This window comes from Bos taurus, chromosome 26, assembly GCF_002263795.3.
Source record: "Bos taurus isolate L1 Dominette 01449 registration number 42190680 breed Hereford chromosome 26, ARS-UCD2.0, whole genome shotgun sequence".
NCBI lineage: Eukaryota > Metazoa > Chordata > Mammalia > Artiodactyla > Bovidae > Bos > Bos taurus.
The window spans coordinates 24737165-24761383 of record NC_037353.1 but is presented as its reverse complement, the minus strand read 5'-3'; the positions used below and the strand labels follow the sequence as shown (position 1 = coordinate 24761383).

At 38.8% G+C, this 24219-nt stretch overlaps 1 protein-coding gene across 8 annotated transcripts in view; it reads left to right on the top strand.

Annotated features, from left to right (window-relative positions):
* Positions 1-24219, top strand: part of CFAP43 (cilia and flagella associated protein 43) — a 100335-nt gene that overhangs the window by 33942 nt on the left and 42174 nt on the right. For 7 of the 8 annotated variants that reach the window (XM_059881860.1, XM_010819895.4, XM_010819894.4 and 4 more), the window contains 8 exons: positions 3109-3225; positions 6330-6410; positions 10848-10996; positions 12548-12651; positions 16153-16293; positions 19276-19448; positions 20600-20749; positions 22555-22685. In XM_059881860.1, the coding sequence (XP_059737843.1) occupies positions 3109-3225; positions 6330-6410; positions 10848-10996; positions 12548-12651; positions 16153-16293; positions 19276-19448; positions 20600-20749; positions 22555-22685 (1046 nt within the window). The remainder of the gene's footprint in view (positions 1-3108; positions 3226-6329; positions 6411-10847; positions 10997-12547; positions 12652-16152; positions 16294-19275; positions 19449-20599; positions 20750-22554; positions 22686-24219) is intronic. The other variant, XM_015460666.3, reaches the window with a different exon arrangement.

The following is a 24219-nucleotide window of genomic DNA, read 5'->3' as shown; positions in this document are numbered from 1 at the left end:
CAGATTATTTCAAGGGACTTTCAATTAGGCTAACAGCTGACTTCTTTGGCGATAATATAAGTAAGAAAGAGTGGAATGTTATCTTCCATGTAGCTCAGGGATCAGCAAACTGTGGACCCTTGGGTCAAAACCAGCCTCCTGCTTGTTTCCGTAAATAAAGTTTTACTGGAACACAGTCAGACCCATGTGTTTATGTATTGTCTACGGCTGCTTTCACACTGCAGTGATAGTATTAAGTAGTTGTGAGAGACCACACGGCCTGCAAAGCCTAAAATATTTATTGGTTGTCCCTTTATAGAAAAAGTTTGCTGACCCCTGATTTAGTGAAATAAGGTTGCTATCACTGAATTTTATACCCAGGGAAAATACTTTTCAGTATAGGGATGAAAAATGACATTTTTAGAAATGAGCATTTGTTAGTACGTCATCACTAGAGAAAATTCTAAAGAATGTACTTCAGGCAGAAGGAAAATGATCCCAGATGGAAAGACTATGATGCAAAAAGAATGAAGAGCAGTAGTAAATGTGTGGAGAAATGTAAGTGAAGACTGACTGTGTAAAACAACAGAAATAACATGAAGTTGGAGGGAAAGGAGTGTGCTGTGTGCTTAGTCGCTCAGCTGTGTCTGCCTCTTTGCAACCCTTTGGACTGCAGCTCACCAGTCTCCTCTGTCCATGGGATATTTTAGACAAGAATACTAGAGCAGGTTGCCATTTCCTTCTCCAGGGGATCATCCAGACTCGGGGATCAAAACTGAGTCTCCTGCATTGGCAGGTAGATTCTTTCACCCGCTGAGAGACTAAAGGTTTTAAGTTTTTCTGATGTTTATAAATTAAGTATACGTGTTCTGACCTGTAAGGTAACCATAAAAGAACTGAAACATCAGGTGAAATTTCCACATAATAGAGGGGCAATGTGGAAGTGAGGGATGGTATGGGGAGGGAGGAGGGAGGAGGGTTCAGGATGGGGAACACATGTATACCTGTGGTGGATTCATTTTGATATTTGGCAAAACTAATACAATTATGTAAAGTTTAAAAATAAAATAAAATTAATTAAAAAAAAAAGAAAGAGAATGATACAGCAAATGGGGAAAATAGTATAAATAGTAGTATTAGTATAAATAGTACAAATAGTGATCTGAATAAAGATTAATAGGATTTCTGTGAAAAAAAAAAAAAAAAAGAAAGCAACCCAAAAGAAGGTGAGAAAAGAGAAGGAAAGATACACAAACAACTGAGAAGAAAATAGGAAGCATAAATTAAAGTGTAATGTTTAAGCTCAAATATACTAGTAATTACAATTAAAGCAAAACAATAATTGATGTAGTTAAAAGGCATATTTTAGCATATTTGATTTGAAAAAACCAAACCTAACTATGCACTGTTTTCAAGTGACATATCTAAAGCATAAGATTGAAAGTAAATTTTTAAAACATTGAAAGCAAATTAAAAATTGAAAGTAAATAAAGATAGGAAAAGATATATCATGCAAACATTAACCAAAAGAAAGCCTTTGAAGATATATTAATATTAGACAAAATAGACTTTTGGGCAAAAATCATTCCTAAGGATAAATGAGTTTATTAATATTTTAGAATAGTAAAAGGTTAAATTCACTAGAAGTCTATAAACTTTTAAGATACATGACTACCAAATAAAATAGCTTCAAAATATATAAAGCAAAACATGACAAAATGATAAGGAAAAGTAAAGTCATGATCTCAACAGATTTTAATATACTTTTCTCAGTACTTAATAGAATAAATGTGTGTACTTAACACAGTAGCCAAGGTGAGAAAAGCATCTCTACTACTCAGAGCCCTCCAGTGATTGCCTATGTTATTCTGAGCAAAATCCAAAATCTTCACTATGCTTTACAAGGTTCTTCATGATGTGGACTCCACTCTCCACCCTGGCCTTATCTCCCATGGGTCTTCTTGTTCACCCTGCTTCGGTCATGCTGGCCATCATGTAAGCTTTTTGTACTCACCAGGCTTGCTCCTCCCTCAGAATGCATTGGCTGTTCGCTCTGTCTGGAATGCATTCCCCAGAGTCCAAGTGAATACCTTCCTCATTTCCTTCAAGTCTTTTCCCTAACCTCACCTTCTCAGTAAAGTGTTTCTTGGACACTCAGGTTTGAATTCTACCCTCTTATTTTGCCATGTCATATGCTGTTTCCCTGCTTTATCTTGTTTTCTTTCTACAATTGTTGCTCTTTAACTTATAATACATATTATTTAGATATCTTATGTATTGACTGAATCCCCCAGTAGAATGTGAGCTCCATGAAGACAGGGAATTTTTGCCTGTCCTATCCTCTGATGTAGCCCCCGCATCCAGACCTGTGTCTGGCACAGTGTATCCACTCCGTATTTGTTGAAGGAATGAATGAAAGGTAAAATCAGTAAATACCTACCAAAGTTTAGACTTTACAGAGTTGTGTTTTTTTACATAAACAAGAATAAAAACATTCATGTTTAACTCAAGTAAATGTGAAGAACTTGTGATCAGTTTAAAGCAGACTTCTTATTGCTAGTAACCATACTATAGTATAGTTACTTAGCAGAGATGTATAAGGTACAGGATAGATTTTTTTTTTTTTTTTTTTGGAGAGGTGAATTTGGAACCTGAGAATGATAAACAAGTTTTAAAGTAACAGCTTCAGACACACCTCTACAAGTTTCACAAAAGTTTATTTAAAAGTTTCATTAGTACCCATCATGGTCTAGTATGTGATAGAATTTAGTTCATGTTAACAACTTTTTTGGTTTTCCACATTCTTCAAACTTTCTGCATAAATAAACATAGTTTTTGAAGTCAAGAAAAAGTGCTTCATTATGTTTTGTAATCTAAAAAATAAATGCCTGGAAATGGAGAAAAGAAGTCTTACTTGTTGAATATTTTAATTGATTAGTGAACGCAAGAATCAATAAAACAAGTGTTTAGATTTTAAACTCCTCAAGGTCAGGGCCTTACTGAGTTTATCTCTACTTTCCCATCACATTTTCCCACACAGTGTCTTGTTTACAGTGAACATTTAATAACTATTTGTTCAACAAAACACACAACAATGCATTATTTTTTTCTTTTTTGGTGTATTTACAGGGGTCTATTTTTATTTATACTTTTGGTGAGGAGCCAACCTTTGAGAAAGTCCTAGAGGCTTGTGATGGGAAATTTCAGGCAACAGACTTCATCACACCTGGAAATGAATTCTGCATGGTAAGGAATATTGTCTTTGTTCCACAATAGGATTTAAGGATGAGATTTGGAAATTCATGTGCAACCTGTTGCAAATAGGAAGCAGAGTGTCCTCTTGAAGATGCAGTAGAAATGCCAGCCACTTCCATCATTAGATCTACTCCCCAGTTAAAATGACATCATCACATTGTGACTTCATAATATTAAGTCTCTGAACATGACCAAAGCAATTAAAATCTTAAGAGCCATCCTGTTTGTATTCACCATCCAAGCTTTCCAAGCCATATCTTTAAACACATTCGTTGCTAGTGAGTTGTCAACACTCATTAAACTATAAGTGTTTACCCTTTTTCAGAGTGATCCAGCCCCATCTGAAAATGAAAATGAAATAGTTGCTATGCATAAAACATGTATTCAATCTACTTAAAAAAAAAGCCACCTTACACATTTAGAAAAGAAAAATTTTTTCTGATGATTAACTGCTTACCTTTGGTTGATCTCAAGAAATATAATTCACTTTCCATATGATTCATCAACAAATCCATTAAGATTTTGGGAGTTCTAGCAAATATTAATAAAAAGATACATAAACTATGGAATAGGTAACACTTAAGAGTTCTTCCAGGCTTCCCTGGTGGCTCAGATGGTAAAAGCACCTGTTTGCAATGCAGGAGACCCAGGTTCGATCCCTGGGTCGGGAAGATCCCCTGAGAAGGAAATGGCAACCACTCCAGTACTCTTGCCTGGAAAATTCCATGGATGGAGGAACCTTGTAGGCTACAGTCCATGGGGTCACAAAGAGTCGGACATGACTGGGCAACTTCACTTTCAAGAGTTCTTCCAGTTGTCAGATTCTGATTATATGCTTTTTCTTCCAGATATTCTCTGATAAGAATTAAATTTAAAAATTTAATACAAGATTTTCATGTTTAGAATTTAGATACTTGATCCACAACATCATGTACTCACTCCCTCTTATTCAAGAAACAGAATTTAAACTGTATCACATTGCAGTTACTTTAAAATGCTTTCAGTCTTGATCCTGTGAAAGAAGAAAAATGAACAAGACGAACTTTGGGTTTCCAGTCTAGCATGTAAAGAACCTTACAACAGGGGGAAAGAAAAGCTGAATAAACTTAAAATTAACCATTCCTCTCAGACCCATCAGAGAATTGGGGTCATAGGGGAAACCACTGCCCCCAAAATTATAGAGACAGACAGGCAGATGCAAAGAATCATAGCTTACTGGAGCAGATACCCAGAAGTAGAAACCAGCCCTGGAGCCAGCACCCAGGGGGATTACAATGGGAGAATCTGCACATCTCAGACCAAAAATGAGGACCCTAGAGGCAGTTTTGGTTTCTGACACATTCAGCTACAGCAGACAATAAACACAGTCTAACTCCTAGCCAGATAAACATAAAACCCCATATTACAGCCTACTTAATTCATATACTTTTACACAGTACATCATGTCCAGCTTTTAACAAAAATTATAAGGCATACTAAAAGACAGTAACAGTTAGAAGATACAGAGAAAGCATCAGAACCAGACTCAGATATTGTATCTGCAAATAATTACAAAGATGTTGTAATTTATCAGGCCAGAAATTTAAAACAACTATGATTAATATACTAAGGGGTCTTATGAAAACAGTGGGCAACATGAAAGAATGATTAGAAAATATAAGTAGATTTATGGAAACACTAAGAAAGAAAATAAGAAATATTCAAAATATAAAACACTGTAACAGAAATGAAGAGTGCCTTTGGTGGGCTCATCAATAGACTGAATATTGCAGAGGAAAGAATCAATAAGCTTGAAGAAATGTCAGTAGAACCTTCAACACTGAAATTCAAAAAGAAAAAAGAATCAAAAAGAACAGAATATCCAAGAACATGGGACAATTGCAAAAGGTGTAGCATACATGTAATAGGAATGCCAGAAGGAGAAGAAAGGAAGGAACGAACAGAGGAAATGTTTGAAGTAATGAGGGCTGAGAATTTTCCAAAATTAATGTCAGACACCAAACTACAGATCTGGGAAGCTCAGAGAACACTAGAAGGATAAATGCCAAAAAAATTTATACCAACACATATTAAGCGAAGAAAAACTAAAGAGTCTCTTGAAAGTGGAAGAGGAGAGTGAAAAAGTTGGCTTAAAACTCAACATTCAGAAAATGAAGATCATGGCAGCAGGTCCCATCACTTCATGGCAAGTAGATGGGGAAACAATGGAAACAGTGACAGACTTTATTTTCTTGGGCTCCAAAATCACTGCAGATGGTGACTGCAGCCATGAAATTAAAAGACACTTACTCTTTGGAAGAAAAGTTATGACCAACCTAGGCAGCATATTAAAAAGCAGAGATACTACTTTACATATTAAATACATGTTTAATATGCATTTAATACATATTAAATACATATTTACATATTACTTTACATATTAAAAAAACAGAGACATTACAATAAAGGTCTGTGTAGTTAAAGCTATGGTTTTTCCAGTAGTCATGTATGGATGTGAGAGTTGGACTATAAAGAAAGCTGAATGCCAAAGAATTGATGCTTTTGAACTGTGGTGTTGGAGAAGACTCTTGAGAGTCCCCTGGACTGCAAGGAGATCCAATCAGTCACTCCTGAAGGAAATCAGTCCTGAATATTCATTGGAAGGACTGACGCTGAAGCTGAAACTCCAATACTTTGGCCACCTGATGTGAAGAACTGACTCATTTGAAAAGATCCTGATGCTAGGAAAGTTTGAAGGTGGGAGGAGAAGGGGACGACAGAGGATGAGATGTTTGGATGGCATCACCGACTCAATGGACATGAATCTGAGTAAACTCTGGGAGTTGGTGATGGACAGGGAGACCTGGCGTGCTGCAATCCATGGGGTCGCTGAGTCAGACACAACTGAGCAACTGAACTGAACTGAACTGAAAGGTAATAGTTAATATTTGTTTAAATCAGAAGTATTAACATTGAGATTGCAAAGTAATTTTAATCCACATAAATAAAATGAAATTTTATTTTAAATCATCAGTGATTGATATACTAGAAAGAAATTTAGAACATGCTCCCATAGCAGTCTTGTTTTCCATTTGAGTTTCTTCTTTCTTTTACAGACACTCACACAGTCAGGGGAAGTTTGTGTTTGGGGTATAGAGGATGGTGCTTGTGTCAGCAGGGTTTATCTGAATATCCAAGTAAGTGTGCCTTATAAATGGATTTTTTAAAAATATTTAATTCTAATCCAACTTACCTTTTTGTGTTCACATGTCAACAGTTTGTGGAAATACTTGTTACAGAGACATTAATGTATTTTACCTTGTATGTTTAGAGTAATTCTTGTGTATAAAGTATGTTCCACAGCCCAGAGGGTAGAACATAAGGTATTGTATTGGTATATGGGAAAGAACAAACTTTTCCTTGGTGGCAATTATTTCTGAAACCTACTGATTTATATCTCACTCATGCTGCAAATTCACTGTGGATTGACAGGATCTCTTTTCCCCCGTGGTCTTTCAGGGAACAAAGCCGACAGAGGCTCCACCAATTAAAAGCTCCTCAGTACCACAGGATGGGCTTCCCACGTGGCTCAGTGGTAAAGAATCCGCCTGACAATGCAGAAGATGCAGATGAGCATTCTATCTCTGGGTTGGGAAGATCCCCTGGAGGAGGAAATGGCAACCCACTCCAGTATTCTTGCCTGAAAAATTCCATGCATAAAGGAGCCTGGCAGGCTACAGTCCATGGGGTCACAAAGAGTCAGACACAACCGAGCGACTGATCATGCACGCACACCATGAGATGAGAAGAGTTCTGGAGAGTCTTGAACTAGCAATTAAGTGTTTTTAATAAAAAACAAAACATTCCTTGGCTGTAACTAGTTAAGTGGCCCCATCTAACCTCAAGAAGATCAGTTAGAAATGAAAGAAAGGTGCCTCTCTAACCAGCTTGAGCCAAAAATGAAAAAGTGTGGGCTATTGGCTCAATTAACTATAAAGTATAGAGCTCCTCTGGGCTCAGCTGTGGCTTTATCCAGCAACTCAAATGATATTACCAAGGAGCTCGTCTTTCTTTCTGTCTGTGTACTATGTCTTAATTTCATCTAAGACTTCGTGTGATACCCAAATGCCACGAATACCAACCTCACATCAGATCATCAGGGAAGAAAACCTCCTACAATAGGAGGAGGAAGAGAAAAGTTTCTCCTTTTCAGAGGGCTTAGTAGATATATCCTAATATCTTAATAACACCCCTGAACTAATCACTGTGGACAGGGGCATGAGAAATGCTAGTTGGCTTAAAATCTGCCTTGGAAATGAGACTTAGATCTATTCCACTCAACTGAAAATAGAAGAGAGATGGTTTCTTAAAAGATATTCAAGAAATTTTCCACAAGGAAGGTGTATGTATGCTGGGTGGCAAACTACATTTGTTCACCTAAACCTAAGCATAACCTACCATAAGGTGATACCATTCTTTCCACCATGGTCATGATGCACATAAAATAATATTTTAAAAGTATAAAAAGACCAAGAAACAATGGTAAGGCTATTTTTTCTTAAATTATCATTTTTTCTATATTTCATAATTCTCGATGAGATATGGATCTAGATAGTAGGGAGGAAAGTTATAGTCCTTCTCTATTGTAAATTAAAATCTCAACAATGCAAGATGAAGCATCATACTTCATATAAGAGGATGCAAGATGCAAAAGATATATAATTCAATGAGATAAGTAAACTCATCCTAAAAAGTAAAGATAAAAATTCTTACCTAAAAGAGTATGTGTGGACTCCATAATCAGTGTGGCAAAGGTTTATATGTATTCATTTCTGTTAGAATTACTAGAACTAGAAAAATCTTAAAGTTCATCTGATCACACCTCTTTGTACAGATGAGAGACATACAAACCTAAGGGTTTGTATAATCAGAACTTACCTTGCACTTCCTGGCTAAGGAGGGATAGGAAAGTCGCTCAGTCGTGTCCGACTCTTTGCGAGCCCCTATTAATTGGTGGAGCCTCTGTCAGCTTTGTTCCCTGAAAGACCATGGGGGAAAAGAGATCCTGTCAATCCACAATGAATTTGCAGCATGAGTGAGATATAAATCACTAGGGTTTCAGAAATAATCGCCACCAAGGAAAAGTTTGTTCTTTCCCATATACCAATACAATACCTTGGGCTATACAGTCCTTGGAATTCTCCAGGCCAAAATACTGGAGTGGGTAGTCTTTCCCTTCTCCAGGGGATCTTCCCAACCCAGGGATCGAACCCAGGTCTCCCACATTGCAGGAAGATTCTTTACCAACTGAGCCACAAGGGAAACCCAGGAATACTGGATGTGTAGACTATCCCTTCTCCAGTGGATCTTCCCGACCCAGGAATAAAAAACCAGGGTCTCCTGCATTGCAGGTGGATTCTTTACCAACTGAGCCGCCAGGGAAGCCCAAGGAGGGATATAGTTACCATCAAAAGACCCTCTTTCTGCTTCAGATATCTTCCTTTCCCCTGACCAGAAGGGAGAGATTGGGCAACTGTCACAGTTAAGCAGACATCCCTTCACTGAGCTCAAAACCAAGCATGTACATTCATGTAGATCAGCCTTTGTTGGGGAAAATCAGTGATTTCTCCTTACTGAAGATTACTGCTCCCCTCTGGAGAATTGATAAATGGGTTGATCCAGCAGTACAGAGGCTAGATCGCCCTGCCTATGTCCAGGACTGTATTCTCCATGAACATTTTAGGTAGTGGTCCTCAGAGAACCCTGCTTAGCATCATGATGGCAGGATGCCCAAACACTAATACCTTCACTTGATGTTACCTGCCAGTTTTTAGCCTAGTCAACTATTGCCCTGGAATGGAGGGTAATTTCAACTGATTGTGTTGAGGAAACACAGATACACACACACACACTAAGAGCTCCCATAAAGGTTTTCAGCTAAAAAAACCCCAAACCCTCACCACTTTGTTCCCAGTTTCATACTGAGATACCAATAGACTCAACCTGGTTAAGCCTCAGAAAATTCACTTTAAAAAACAAAATGAAAACCTGCTCAATGGAGAAACTGCATTCTAATGAGGCAGGACACCTGAGTTTTCCTCTGAGCGTTGTTATCAGCTTTGGGATCCTGGGGGTAAATTGCTACATTTTCCTTTGCCTCTGCTTTCTAATCTGCAAAAGGATGACCTCAAGATCTTTTCCATTTCTAACATTCTGTTATTTTATTCAAAACAACCTCCAAAATGTAGTTATGTTACTTACAGGGGTCCCCCTCTCTGGTGTTTCTTGTGCCAATAGAGCAATACTGAGTTCGGTTCAACAACAAAGGAAAATCTTATTTTTTGATCAGAGGGTGGAGAGGTGGGAGCTGTCCTTCTGGAGCACACACTTGTGTCCCAGGGAGAGGCTGAGGCTGCTCTGTAGAGTTCTCCTGGGGGAGGGCGGAGTTGCCATGGGCCGGTCCAGCCGTGCTGCTCCCCTCAGGATCAAATTCTGGGTGCAGCGTCTCTGTGCACAGCCACCCTGCGGCCATCTTAAGTCTTGAACTGAGGTGTTACTGGCAGTACGTCTCTGCACGGCCACGGAACTGAGGTGTTGCAGCGGTCTCACACTAAGAACTCTTGTCTGAAGTGCTGGGTACGAGACTGCTGCACATGTACCCTGTGAGCAGGAGAAATTAGACTAAAGCACAAATGAAGAGCTTAGACCTTATCACCTAGTTTTCATCTGACTTTTCTGGGGGACCCCAGTGGGCTTTGTCAGTGAAAACTATAGAGAAATGAATCTGATTCCTAAAGTATCATGACCACAAATTTGTTCTCTTAGATATCATCTTCTGTAAATGACTGTTGGATAAGCAGGAATCTGTGATGCGTTTCTTTGGTGACAGGCCACGTGTTCCATGATACAGTTATTTTTTGAAGTCTTGCTCAGTTATACCAGCATCCCAGGATCTACTATTATCCAGCAGATGAATGCTGATTTTAAAAAATCACTAACACTCAATAAAGATGTCCAAATGATGCTAGGAATATATTTTAAATTTCCTATTTTATTTTTCATTATTATCAGGTATAATCATTTTCTAATCAATTAAGGATAAAAATGAAGTCATGGTTTAAAGTTCAGGCAATTTTCTCATATTTTTATCATTCCAATTTTAGGATAAAAGAATGTGATATATAGATTCCTATGACTTCTTATGTGATTGATTAGCTGAAGAATGTTGAGTGTATAATTTGTAATACCACATGACACTTGCCACTCTTCTTGTTCTGCGGGTTTTTAAAATAAACTGTAGAACTCTTAAGTGTAGGAAAGCAGGCTTCATTTTTTGGTGCAGTGAAGCTGGGGTTTATTTTATTTTTTGTTGAAGCTAATTGATTTATAGTATTGTGTTAATTTTTCAGGTGAACAGCATAGTGATGCAGTATCTTTGTGGAGTATGCTCAATTATAGCTTATTATAAGACTAGTGGGTGTAATTCCCTGTGCTATACAGTGTACCCTTCTGCTAATGTGTTTTATATCTAGTAGTTTATGTCTGTTAATCCCATACCCCTATTTTGCCCTGCCCCCCTACTCCTTGGTTTTCCATCTGTGAGTCTATTTCTGTTTTGCATCTGTCCTAAACAGGCAACAGTTCTGGCTTGCTCTCCATCATCCCTGTCTGCGGCCGTGGGGACTGAGGACGGCCGTGTCCACTTCCTCGACGTCCGGGACGTCGAATCCCCTCATGAAGTTCATAAGGCCTTTCTCTCTGAATCACCTGTGCAGCACCTCCTGTAAGGACCGCCTGTTTCTCGCAGCAACTTTGTCAGGCCTGTCTATTGAGATTTCCACCGAAGTTTTAACTTTTTTTAGGTTTTACATGTGTTGTTTTGAAAATTAGTATATTGACTCAGTTCTACATTCAAGAAATACAGAGGTGTATATAGTACAATACAGTTTCCCACTGTTATCCCCAAATACCCAGTTCTCCTCCTTGGAGACAGCTTGTTACTAGTTTCTTGTGTCTTTTTACTGGACATATTTTATTCACAAACAAGCAGAAAAATAAGTACTTCCTTTTAATTGCATGAATGTGTATCTAGCACTTAGAGTGTACCAGGAACTTCAGTTGTATTAACCTCGTGAGACAGGTATTCTTATTGTCTCCATTTAAGGAAGATGATACACAAAGAATTTAAATAACAATTAATATCACACATGTTGTAAATGGCAAATGTTGAGATTTGAACCCAGGCAATTGGGCTCCAGAGTCATTGCTTTTGCTCTTATAGGGTAGCAAACTATATATAATGTTCTGCACCACAATTTTTTTCACTTAATGGTATATCTTAGAGAGTCTTCTATCCACACATGAAGACCTTCATTCTTTTTTTATAGCTACATAGTATTCCATCACATGGAATACATTCCATAATTTTTGAGACAGTATATTGATAGACATTTAGATGATTTCAAGTTTTTTGAAACAGTACTTTTTAGAAGACAGCCTAGAGCCACTGAGTTTAGACTTATATTGTTATTATTATATCTTTGATTAATTTATCATAACACTAAGTATTAACAAGAAATGACATTTTTGCCCTGCTTTACAGCTTGATGTGCTGTTACACATTGTAGTTTACTGAATGTGACACTTGTCAAACATTCAGAAAAGTATTATGCTTGTCCCTGTTTCACAAGTGAGATAACTTAGGTTCAAAAAGAAGCATTTGCCAAGATTCGTCAGCTAGCACTGCAAGGAGCTGGGTCTCCACCATCTGTGCTGTCCCTACAAGCTCTGCTGCCTCTGCAGGGAAGGATCTGTAATCTCTCTCCATTTACATTCCACTCCTCTATCGTTTTTTTGGCACCTCTCCTTTTTCAGATGTTTCTCTCTTATCCTAATTTGCATTTCCCACTTTTTCTAATTTGATCAAAGTATAGAAACATTTTGCTACATTCTTCTTCTTTCTGCCAGGACTGGTACTGAGGGGCATTGGAATGCTCCACTCATCTCTAATTTGAGAATTGCTTATGTCCACCTGAAATATCAGAAAGCTTTACTGTCATATTTTGTTCACTTACGATGACACAGTTGCCCGTTTTTAGTGAATCTTCTTGACCATATACTTATAAGTTACAATTCAGAAACAATATTAGCCTAAAATGTAATGATTACATTTTGTATAATCACTTACCTTTTATAAAGTCTGATAATATTAAAAATCATAAACCATAAGAATAATTCGTTTTGGATATATCTCCATGATGTCTTTCAATAAATTTGTTTACCATCTTATGAGTGAAACAAGTAGAATCTGATAATCAGATTTCTTCTTTTCTAGGTATGACCAGAGAGGAATGTATGTATTAGTTGGAACATCAGAAGGACACATCTTTGTTATCAATGCCAAACCCTCAAGTTTATTTGAGATTCTTGGATTCATAGGTACTTACACTGAATTATTTTTTTCCCCAATCTGGGCAGCATGTGGGATCTTAGTTCCTTGATCAGGGATCAAACCCATGCCCCCTACCCTGGGAGCATGGAGTCTTAACCACCGGATCGCCAGGAAAGTTGCCATAGAATGCTTATTAACTTAAGATATTGGTCAATTTATTCTAAAGAATTTAAAGTTGTGGAAATGGGACCATGGTGAAGCAATTACTTGTAGCATGTTTTCTAAAACAGAAACATTTAAATAGCTGTTCAAAGTTACTAAGGAGAATTCCCATATCATATTTAGAGGTTTTGGTACATCTACTTGGTATACAGTTGATGTTAAACAACTCTTCTTGAATCAGGTAATGAATTAATGAAATGGCTGAACGTTTTTAATGTTACTACAAACGGAAGTTGAGTTGGTTTATTCCTGAAATACTTTTTAAAAACATTTATTTATGTATGTGGCTATGCTGGGTCTTAGTTGCCACGCCAGAATCTTTAGTGGTGGCGTGCAGGATCTGTAGTTGCCGCGTGTGGAATCTAGTTCCCCGACCAGAGATTGAACCAGGCCCCCTGCATTGGGAGTGTGGAGTCTTGGCCACTGAACCACCAGGGAAGTCTCGAAATAACTTTTTAAATAGTATTTGATCTCTATTTAATTAAGATATCTAAAGAAAGTTTTGTTACATGCATCTTTACTCTGTGCTTTCACAACCGAGGGCTCACGTTCAATCCCTGGTTGGGGAACTAAGATCCCACAAGCCATGTGGTGTGGCCAAAAATAAATAAATGAATAAAAATTTTTTAAAAAAGACATTCAGCTTTTTCAGTAATGTGTGTCCAAATGCCCAGGTAAACCACAAAACTGACAGGTGAGATAGCACTTTGGTGATAAATAATAAGAACTAATATTTTTATCTCTGGCTTTATATACCAAATATAAATGTAAATTTTCAAATCTATGTACTGATTTTTAAAAATTGAGTGCCTACTAAGTGTAAAATGCTGAACCTAGGCCCTGTGGAAGCATGAAACTGTCAAGGAAGAAATTTAGTGGAGGAAAAATAGCAGAGTGCTGTGTAGGCTCAGGAAAAGAAGTAATTAATTCTCAGGTGTGAAGAAAGGAGTGGAGGTGAAGAGGAGGCACAGAGAATACGGAGGAGGAGAATTTTCCAAGGATTTAAAGTAGTGGAGGATGGGGCTTGTTGGCATTCTAGCTCAGGACAAAAGTTTGAGCAACGGCACTTGGAATGGTAAGAAGTCTGGCATAACAAGTATATGAGTTTACCAGGTTATGATCATGACGACAAGGTTTGAAACAAAGTGGAGGGTCTTGAACATCATCCCAAGGAGTCTGGACTTTGTTCTGTAGCTAATGACACATCATCAGACGTTTTCAAGATGGGACTAGTGTGATTTGATTTGGTTTTTAGAGGAGGACTCTGGAATCAGTGTGAAGGCTGGAGAAGAAAGGCAAGAGAACGGAATAAAAAAATTCAGAAAAACATTATAGTAACTCACACAAGAAATGCTGTTAGTCATAACAAAAGCTAACATTTATTGAAGGAGTCCTTGTCATGTAATATCCAGTATTCTAAGTACTTGGCGTGTGTTAATTCATTTAATTCTTACAGGCAGCTTTTGTGAGGTAGAGACCACTGTTATGCCCAGTTTAAAGATAAGGCAATTGAGGCACAATGAGGTTAAGTATTTGTCCAAAGCCACGCAGGTAGCCAGGACTCAAGCTCAGGAAGTCTGGCTTCAGAGCTTGTGCTCTTATCCACAGTGTACAAGATCCTGCAGCAGTCATGGAAAGGTGAAGGAGTGGACAGCTATGAATGATGGAATTGGTAGAACTTGATAATTGATTGTATGTGAAAGGAAGGGATCAGCAACGACTCTGAAGTTTCTAACCCAGATGGTGGAAGTTTGTGCTGTCATCAGTTGAAGTAAAAACTCAAGGGAAAAGGAAGTTACGGAGGCTGAGGGATAGGGTGAGCTGACAAGCTCTGTAGAGTTGAAGCCAATAAGATCTTCATTTGGAGATATTTACCATTAATTCAGAAATGAAGATTTGTAGTTCAAAGTTTAATGATGGAATTCTGATCTTGAAATCATGGAAGCTCATGAGATGGTTTAAGACAGAGTTGAAGCAAACCCAACTGTGTAATGAGGTCAAACAGGTAACCTAGATATGTAAATTAGATGGCATGGAGTGTGATGAGGACTGATGGCTGACCTCAGAATGGGTACCAGTCCTGCCTAAATGTTCCATTTTTTAACATATCTTGTCATTCAGAGTATAGGATGGGAAAAGCTACTTACGCTGAAGTTGTAGACAGGGAAGACAAGGCAGTGAAGAAAACTAAAGATGGGCGGGAGAACTGGGAGTCACCCGCACCTGGAAGAGCTTGAGAAGGAAGGCTGTATGAATGGTGGACTGTGGCAGAAGTGTCAGGGCATGAGGGCTGGGATGCGGCAGTCACCGTGTGAGCCCAGGGAGAGCTACTCCTTTGGGACAGAGAGACAGAGTTTCAGGTGGGAATGGCAGTCAGAAAAGGAAGTTGGTAAACAGCAATTTCTGCTCTCAGATGTTTGCAGTGGAGAAAAGAGAATTAGTAACTGGTGGGGAAACAGGATTGAAGGAACATTCTAATCTGAAGATAGGGGAGTCTTGAGGCCTCAGTAGGAGAAGACCTAAAAGACCCAAGGAAATCAAAAGAGGTAATTAATAGCACATGGTGTAATGATATATTGGAGGTGTAGGCTCAAAATCACAGATGGAAAGGGTTACATTTTATTCCTAAAAATGTCAAGAAATGAAGAGGGAAGATAACAGAAAATGTGAGATTCAGGATAAGAAAGTTGAAGTCAAGTTTATGTCATATGTTCTCTGTCTTCCTTGTTCAGTAAGAGGAAAGGCTACCCTATATAACACCTGATGGAGGGGCTGAGATGGGGCCCGAGACGGTGGACACACACAGAGCAGTAGCTGTGTGGAGTGGCAGTAGCGGAGCTGGAGAGAATCCAAGCGGCCCCAGGCAAGGCCCCTTGGTGGGATTCGCTGGCTTACTGTAGGACACACTCATAACAGCAAGTGTATTCCTACCATACCTGCGATACCTTGGCTGTGGCAAAAATGTTTATTCAGTATTGGGAATGGGCAGATGGCTGGAGTGGACATTCAAGAGGCCAGAGCTTGTGGGCACTGTTGAGTAGGGTAGAGCCGGCAGACTCTGGAGGCCCCTCTGGCTGAATGGAAGCTGAGTCCCACCCAGCTGGATTGAATCTGCCCACTTAGACATCTCATGAGGAGAATCCCCCATCTGTTTATCAAAAAATGTTTCTATCACTTAGGTTTAAAGATCACTTAAATATCCAATAAGTAGATTTGGATCAAAAGATTTGTTAAGACAGGTCTATAATGTGATATCTTACCTAGAAATATGAAAGCTTCTATAAACATATCAACAATGACTTGTGTTGATTTCCATTTGCTTTCAGAGATGGGCAAAGGTATTTTACAAATATCCACTGTGTCTCCTTTGGAAACAGACATAGTAGAAGTGATGGTGCTTTCCCCACTTCCAGAAACAAGAAGAAGCAGGCTGGAAATATTTTCTCTGCCTAAAATACTACCAGAAGGTAAAGAAAAGTGAGCAAGCAATTCTGTCCTGGGCACCCAGTTGAATAGTTGCTATAGCTTTTTTTTTCTCTTTTCCAGTGATAGCATTTTTTTTTTTTTTCTTTTAACATGTGAAGAGGTTAAAATGGCCAAAACCTTTTCTGTGTCTTACAAAGTAAAGCTGATGTGACTGCTAAATTATGTGAAATGTGGACTTTCCTCTCAGTTCAGTTCAGTCATTCAGTCGTGTTCGACTTTTTGCGATCCCATGGACTGCAGCATGCCAGGTTTCCCTCTCCATCACCAACTCCCGGAGCTTGCTCAAACTCATGTCCATTGAGTCAGTGATGTTATCCAACTATCTGATCCTCTGTTGTCCCCTTCTCCTCCTGCCTTAAATCTTTCCCAGCATCGGGGTCTTTTCCAAGGAGTAAGTTCTTCGCATCAGGTGGCCAAAGTATTGGAGTTTCAGCTTCAGCATCAGTCCTTCCAATGAACATTCAAGACATTTCCTTTAGGATGGACTGATTGGATCTCTTTGCAGTGCAAGGGACTCTCAGGAGTCTTCTCCAACACTGAAGTTCAAAAGCATCAATTCTTCGGAACTCAGCTTTCTTTATAGTCCAACTCTCACATCCATACATGACTACTGGAAAAACCATAGCTTTGACTAGATGGACCTTGGCAAAGTAATGTCTCTGCTTTTTAATATGCTGTCTAGATTGGTCATAGCTTTTCTTCCAAGGAGTACGTGTCTTTTAATTTCATGGCTACAGTCTCCATCTGCAGTGATTTCGGAGCCCCCAAAAATAAAGTCTGTCACTGTTTCCACTGTTTCCCCATCTATTTGCCATAATGTAATGGGACCAGATGCCATGATCTTAGTCTTTTGAATGTTGAGTTTTAAGCCAACTTTTTCACTCTCCTCTTACACTTTCATTAAGAGGCTCTTTAGTTCTTCCCTTTCTGCCGTAAGTGTGGTATCATCTGCATATATGAGGTTATTGATACTTCTCCCGGCAATCTTGATTCCAGCTTGTGCTTCATCCAGTCCAGCGTTTCTCATGATGTACTCTGCATAGAAGTTAAATAAGCAGGGTGACAATGTACAGCCTTGACATACTCCTTTCCCAATTTGGAACCAGTCTGTTGTTCCATGTCCAGTTCTAACTGTTGCTTCTTGACCTGCATACAGATTTCTCAGGAGGAAGGTAAGGTGGTCTGGTATTCCCATCTCTTTCAGAATTTTCTACAGTTTGTGGTGATCCAGACAGTCAAAGGCTTTGGCATAGTCAGTAAAGCAGAAGTAGATGTTTTTCTGGAACTCTCTCACATTTTCTATGATTCAGTGGATGTTGGCAATTTGATCTCTGGTTCCTCTGCCTTTTCTAAATCCAGCTTGAACATCTGGAAATTCACAGTTCATGTACTATTGAAGCCTGGCTTGGAGAATTTTAAGCATTACTTTACTAGCATGTGAGATGAGTGCAATTGTGCAGTCATTTGAGCATTCTTTGGCATTGCCTTTCTTTGGGATTGGAATGAAAACTGACCTTCTCCAGTCCTGTGGCCACTGCTGAGTTTTCCAAATGTGCTGGCATGTTGAGTGTAGCACTTTCACAACATCATCTTTCAGGATTTGAAATAGCTCAACTGGAATTCCATCACCTCCACTAGCTTTGTTCATAGTGATGCTTCCTAAGGCCCACTTGACTTCACATTCCAGGATGTCTGGCTCTAGGTGAGTGATCACACTATTGTGATTATCTGGGTCATGAAGATCTTTTTTGTATAGTTCTTCTGTGTATTCTTGCCACCTCTTCTTAATATCTTCTGCTTCTGTTAGGTCCATACCATTTCTGTCCTTTATTGAGCATGAATGTTCCCCTGGTATCTCTAATTTTCTTGAAAAGATCTCTAGTCTTTCCCATTCTGTTGTTTTCCTCTATTTCTTTGCATTGATCACTGAGGAAGGCTTTATCTCTCTTTGCTATTTTTTGGAACTCTGCGTTCAAATGGGTATATCTTTCCTTTTCTCCTTTGCCTTTCACTTCTCCTCTTTTCACAACTGTTTGTAAGGCCTCCTGAGACAACCATTTTGCCTTTTTGCATTTCTTTTTCTTGGGGATGGTCTTGATCACTGCCTCCTATACAATGTTACAAGCCTCCGTTCATAATTCTTCAGGCACTCTATCAGATCTAATCCCTTGAATCTATTTGTCACTAGATCCTGTCATTCATACAAATCTTACTATCAGAGGAAAAAAAGGATCAACTGTCACTTTTGTAAGTTGATTTGTCACTTTGTGATGTCTCTTTTTGTTGTTGTCGTGTCCGACTCTTGTGACCCCATGGACTGAGTCCACCAGGCTCCTCTGTCCATGGGATTTCCCAGACAAAAATACTAGAGTGGCTTGCTATTTCCTTCTCCACTCTTTTTTGTAGCTTTAAATATACAGAGTCAGATTCATATATGTTACTATGTAGTTACTTTCATTGATAAAATCATAAAGAAAGCTTTCTGGATAAAAAGGTCTGATAAAATAGACACTTTGTTTTAAGTAACAAATATATCTGGGTAGCTATTTTGCAAATATTTAATTATAGAGTATAAGAAAGTCAAAAACCTCAAGGTACTTTTATGTCTTAATTAAGACTGTCAAGAGTTGGTGATAGACAGGGAGGCCTGGCATGCTGCGATTCATGGGGTCGCAAAGAGTTGGACACGACTGAGCGACTGAACTGAACTGAACTGAAACCATAATGAGTTTCATCATGTCTCTACTTAACTGATAAAACATAATTTACTTACTGTTAGTCATGTAATACTCAAGTATTTCTAATGGAGCCAAGTTGTTTTCCAATCATTTTTATCCCCTAATAGTCTCTATATTAACTGAGCATTTAATTTTTTATTTTGCTTTTCATAGTTGTCATACTAATTAAAAAAATAAAATCAATAAATGGTACAAATTATCTATCTTCTTCCCCAAATATTACAGTGTCTGCAAACTTTGCTGATGAACGAGGGAGGCTGAGAGATGAATTCATTCATAAGTTTGTGTATGAGACAGAGCACACTCTGTCCTCTGCGGTCCTGAACTTGTATAGTAACCGAATATATGGCTTCTGTAACCAAGTGCCATACATCTGCAGCTATCTTCTTCCTGAAAAAGTATGCCAAACTTAAGCATTCTGTCTTTTTCTTAGCAGTCAAGATTGGTACATTGTATTCATTAGACCTGATCCACCCTTTAACACTCTAGTCCAGTTAACAAATGTCTTTATTATAGTAAAATAACTTCTTTAAATTAGATATATTAGCATGATTTGTTAATTCATCATAAAATACATTTGAGCAACCTCATACTTGTGGCACATGCATCATACTTGTCAGATAAACACGCGGATGACACAATATTAGTTTAGTGACTTTCAAAACTATTTTAAAAAAATCTATCATTAGAAAATCCATTCTACAGGGGTCAGGAGCTACAGCGTTGATGATTTTCAGTGGAACTTTATACCTGAGTCTTAAAGAAAGTTGCAAACAAAATGCCTCTATGTTTCTAGTATCCTTTCATCATACTCTTCAAACTTCTTCCATATTGCATCATTTCCTGCTACACACACTGACCCAGATTATATCACCCTTCTTTTTCTAAATCCTTCAATCAAAAGCCTTCTCACTCAGAGTAGCCAATTATCAGCAAGGTCTGAAACAAAGACATTCAAAGAAGGAAGGAATGGTTTGTAGTAAGGAGGATTTAAGAAAAGCTTCCTGGTAGAAGTAATAGTTGAACTGGACTGTGAAGAATTGTTCAGATTTAGACATGAGAAGTATTGTGTATAATCTTGGCAGGGAGGTGGGGTTCCTGAAGTAGGGAGGGAAGCCAGATTGGTGGGCATGGGATGGGGAACCACATTCCAGAAAAAAGTCACAACACATGCAGAGGTTTGAAGGTGGGAATATGTGAGAAATGTGGTGGGCAGGGGATGGTGATGGTGGTGGAAATTGACTCATTTATTTTAAGTTGAGGATAGGAGTATTTGAAAAGGATTAGTTAAAAAATCAAGATAGTTGTAGGCTGGGATTTTTAATGGTAGCTGATATAGAGAGGAGACTTTTCTTAGTTGGCTGAAATGAACATTTATTTGCAATCAGAGATTAAAAAATGTGGTGCAAATACAGGTGTCCACTTTATCATGTATCAGTTTATTTCCAATGACAATGCTTTTGGATTTGAATCTGACTATATACGCATAACTGCAAGGTGCCACTCCCCTGATCTTTTCTATAATATGGTCATTTTCTTTGATTGGCAGGAACATAGTGGTGTTCACATTCTTAAGCCATACCAAAAAATACAAAGCAAACAATATGGACCTGGAATGCTCTCTCTGTCTCCACATGGATTGTGGCTCATAACAATAGCTAAATGTGGAATTCTGTGTATCCGAGATATTCATACTTTGGTAAACTCCTTTTTTTATCCCCCAATCATGGGATTTGCATCTTGATCTCATATAAGGAGCAAAAGCTCTTAGGAAAGGAATTGGAACTGTTAAGTAAATTGACTCATAACTTACTTACCACTGATGGTGTTATGTGCCAAGGTTTGAGTCTCTAAGAGAGGAAATGCAGTCTCTAAAGGAGATCTGCAAAGAAGGAACATGGGGCAGTAGATGAGCTCCAGCCCATCTCCATCACCACTTATTGTGTGGCGAGAAAATTCACTGAACTGCTCCTTTGCGATATTAGGAAGGCCTTGCTTATTCTCACCCTGTGAGATTATGGTAAGAGCAAAGGAGAGGGTATATGCAGAACTTCTTTGGAAACAGTGAACTGCTGTGCAAATCTGGGATGATTGCTGCTAGCTCCACGGCCTGGAGGGCTTCTGGCCTGGTTGCTGCCACCCTCCCCCACCCCCAGCCTGCGTCTTCCTGTGGTGTGGAAGAACACACAGGGCGTGGCGCGCACGAGCCCTCCCCCACCGCTGCGGACTTCAGGGTCACCCGTCCTACCACCACTTCTGATTTCCATTGTTCTCAGATCTCTAATTAAATGAAAATAATTTCTTCTTCCCTGGTGGAAGACCCTTTTCTAGGTTTTGAGATCAAGTTGTACTGGTTATCAGTACAATTTAATTCTTTCATATTATATAGGGGAAGACCTTAAATGTCTTACAAATCATTTTTAAATGAACAGTTTGCAAACTGGTACATTTTCTCTTATTCAAATGGTTTGTAAATGTATGCTACAACTGACAGTGGCATGACAGCAAGATGTCAGAGTTTTTCTGGATGATTCTGTGCAACATGCCTCATATGGGTGGTTGTTCATGGCAGTACTGCTTGTAAAAGCAACCTGATGTCCATCAACAGAGGACTGGATAAATAAATAAGCATGCATAAATAAAGTATGGAATATTATGCTGTAATACAGCATGAGGAAGTCTTAATGCAACAATATGGAAAGAATCCCAAGACATATTATTATAATAAGTAAGAAAGGCAAAGTGTGTAATACACATATTTTACCTCAGATTAAAAATTGTTTGTATAAAAATTTATTTATATACATTAAAATCCTCTGAAAGGATAGTTAAGGTATAATTATATTGATTGCCTTTGGGAGGTATTGGGGAAGGGGAAGGAAGGAGATTTCATTGCATACTCTTTTATAGTTTTTTTAAAATTTTGAAACATTTGAATGTATTCCCTATTCAAAAATTTAAAAAAAATTTTTTTAACTCTCATGGTTGATAACTAGTGTGACAAAGAAATCCGTTTTTGGTCAAATAATTTAAACCATTGCACTGTGTACCAACTAATGATGTGTTTGGGTTCTAACTAAACTGATTTAATTGGCCTCCTCCATCATTCTTCACTCAGTGCCCATCGCCTCCTCTCATCACGCTCAGCCTCTTTGCACATGGAGGGGACTTGCTTAATCCTTGAAGACATCTGGATTTGCCTGTACTGTCCATTCTCAGCAAGTCTATTCTCCTTTCCATATCTGATTTCCCTACTGGTGACAATAATTCCTCTTTTTCCATATTACCTAGAAAGGAGATCAAATCAATAGTGATGAATGTATTTTGTATTAGTAATTTTCAGTTCTATGTATTACTAAGAGGCTACTCCATCCCAACTAAAATGCTGTTAACAAATAGGAAAAGGTTTATCCATAAGCAAAAGTGCATGTAACCCCCTTAGAAAAAATCCCTGTGGTAAAGTTGCACTTGTAATTTCTGCACTTTGTTCCTAAAACTATTAAGGAAGCATTTACTCGGTGTCGGAGTCATTCTCACCAGGGGCGCGGGATTCAATCGGTGAGAATTTCAATGGATGGACAGAGCATTCTGGTGAATGGGAGAGATGACAACACACTGGTTAACCTAAGATGGAGGTAAGTACAGGTTGCAGTAAGCAACCTCACATAATATGGTGTTTTAAAACTCAGATGTTATTATTTAGGTAATAGCAGGGCCAGCGTAACTGGAGACAACTGCCATTGAAACAACTGTTGTACTAATGATCCCAAGACCAGGGAAGATGCCATGCTATGCGAGGGCCATATAGGGAGGCACCAGGGAGGGTTAGGAGACAGAGGGAGCAGGGAAAACATGGGCAAGAGTCGTCATTTTGGTTTCCATGGTGAGGAGCAGCCAGGCTTAGGATTGGCTAGTTTGGATAACTTCAGTGGGTTCTGGGCCACAGGAGCTGCTGCTAGTTGTCCACTACGTGACCCAGGGATTACTAGGAGAGGAAAATAGTGGCCCAAGTTTGAAAGACCAATAGAGGATTTGCTTGGGGTCGTGGGCTTGTGGGTCTGCATTTGAAAGGTGAGCTCCAGGTAAGTTGTTTACTATCTCCAAGACTTGCTGGTCCTGGAAGGGACAAGACCCCAGATGTCAAAGCATCAAAATACAAAAAATAAAAGGACACAGTTAAGACCTATGAAGTGATCAGTCCTCCCTATCATAACATCTGTTGGAAGAACACAAGGAATGAGGACAACTCTGAACAGTAGATCATTTTTAAAAGTCCTATTTATCCCTAAAAAACCTGACATAGGTATGTGCGTTTCTGTACATGCATACAGATGTACTTTCCTAATTAGACTTTGCTTTCCTAATCAGACAATGTTAAATTAATTTAGACTTTGCTTAAACTAAAACTAAAATTCTAAATAAACAAATAATCGCCAAGCATACAGATAATGGCCAGGGCATAGAGATCATGCAGGTAATGCCCTGGACTTGAAATGTCACCTTATTTGATCTGCCAGTGGACACCACTTATCAATGTGCAATTTGTTTCCACAAAAATACTATTTCATAGTGCTTCCTGTAAGCAAAACAGTAATAACTTAAGTAAAAACTTACTTAGGCACCTGACAACCCCTCTAAATCATCTACAACCATGTTATTCAAGGTGGGATCTGCAGCACCTGTGAGCTTGTTAGAAATGCATATTCTTGGGCCTCATCGAATTTTTGAGTCAGAATCTTTATGGGTGGAGCCCTGGAATCTGTTTTAACAAGCCCTCCAGGCCATGCTGATATGCTTGAAGTTTGAGATGCTCTGGTGTACTGAGTGGAAGTAATAATGCTTCAGTGTGGGGCAGGGACTATGAGGACTGAACAGGGTAAGGTGATTATATACAGTGTGAGGCAGCACAGCACCTGGTACATTCTGAAGCTTCGACCAGAGCAGTAACTCTTCTGTGCAGTGGCCAGGCTGGGTGAGCAGAGAGGACCTGTAGGATAAGGCATGGGGTCAGCCTGGGGAGAGCTGGCCCCAGGGAGATCAAGAAGCTTGTTGTGTCCTGCAGCCCATGAGAGTGCTGTCCTCTAAGAAGCAGGGTCCTAATAGCTTCAGAGCACTGTGGAGAATTGACCACACATTTCTCTGTGTAGAAATGGATAGGTACCTGTAAGT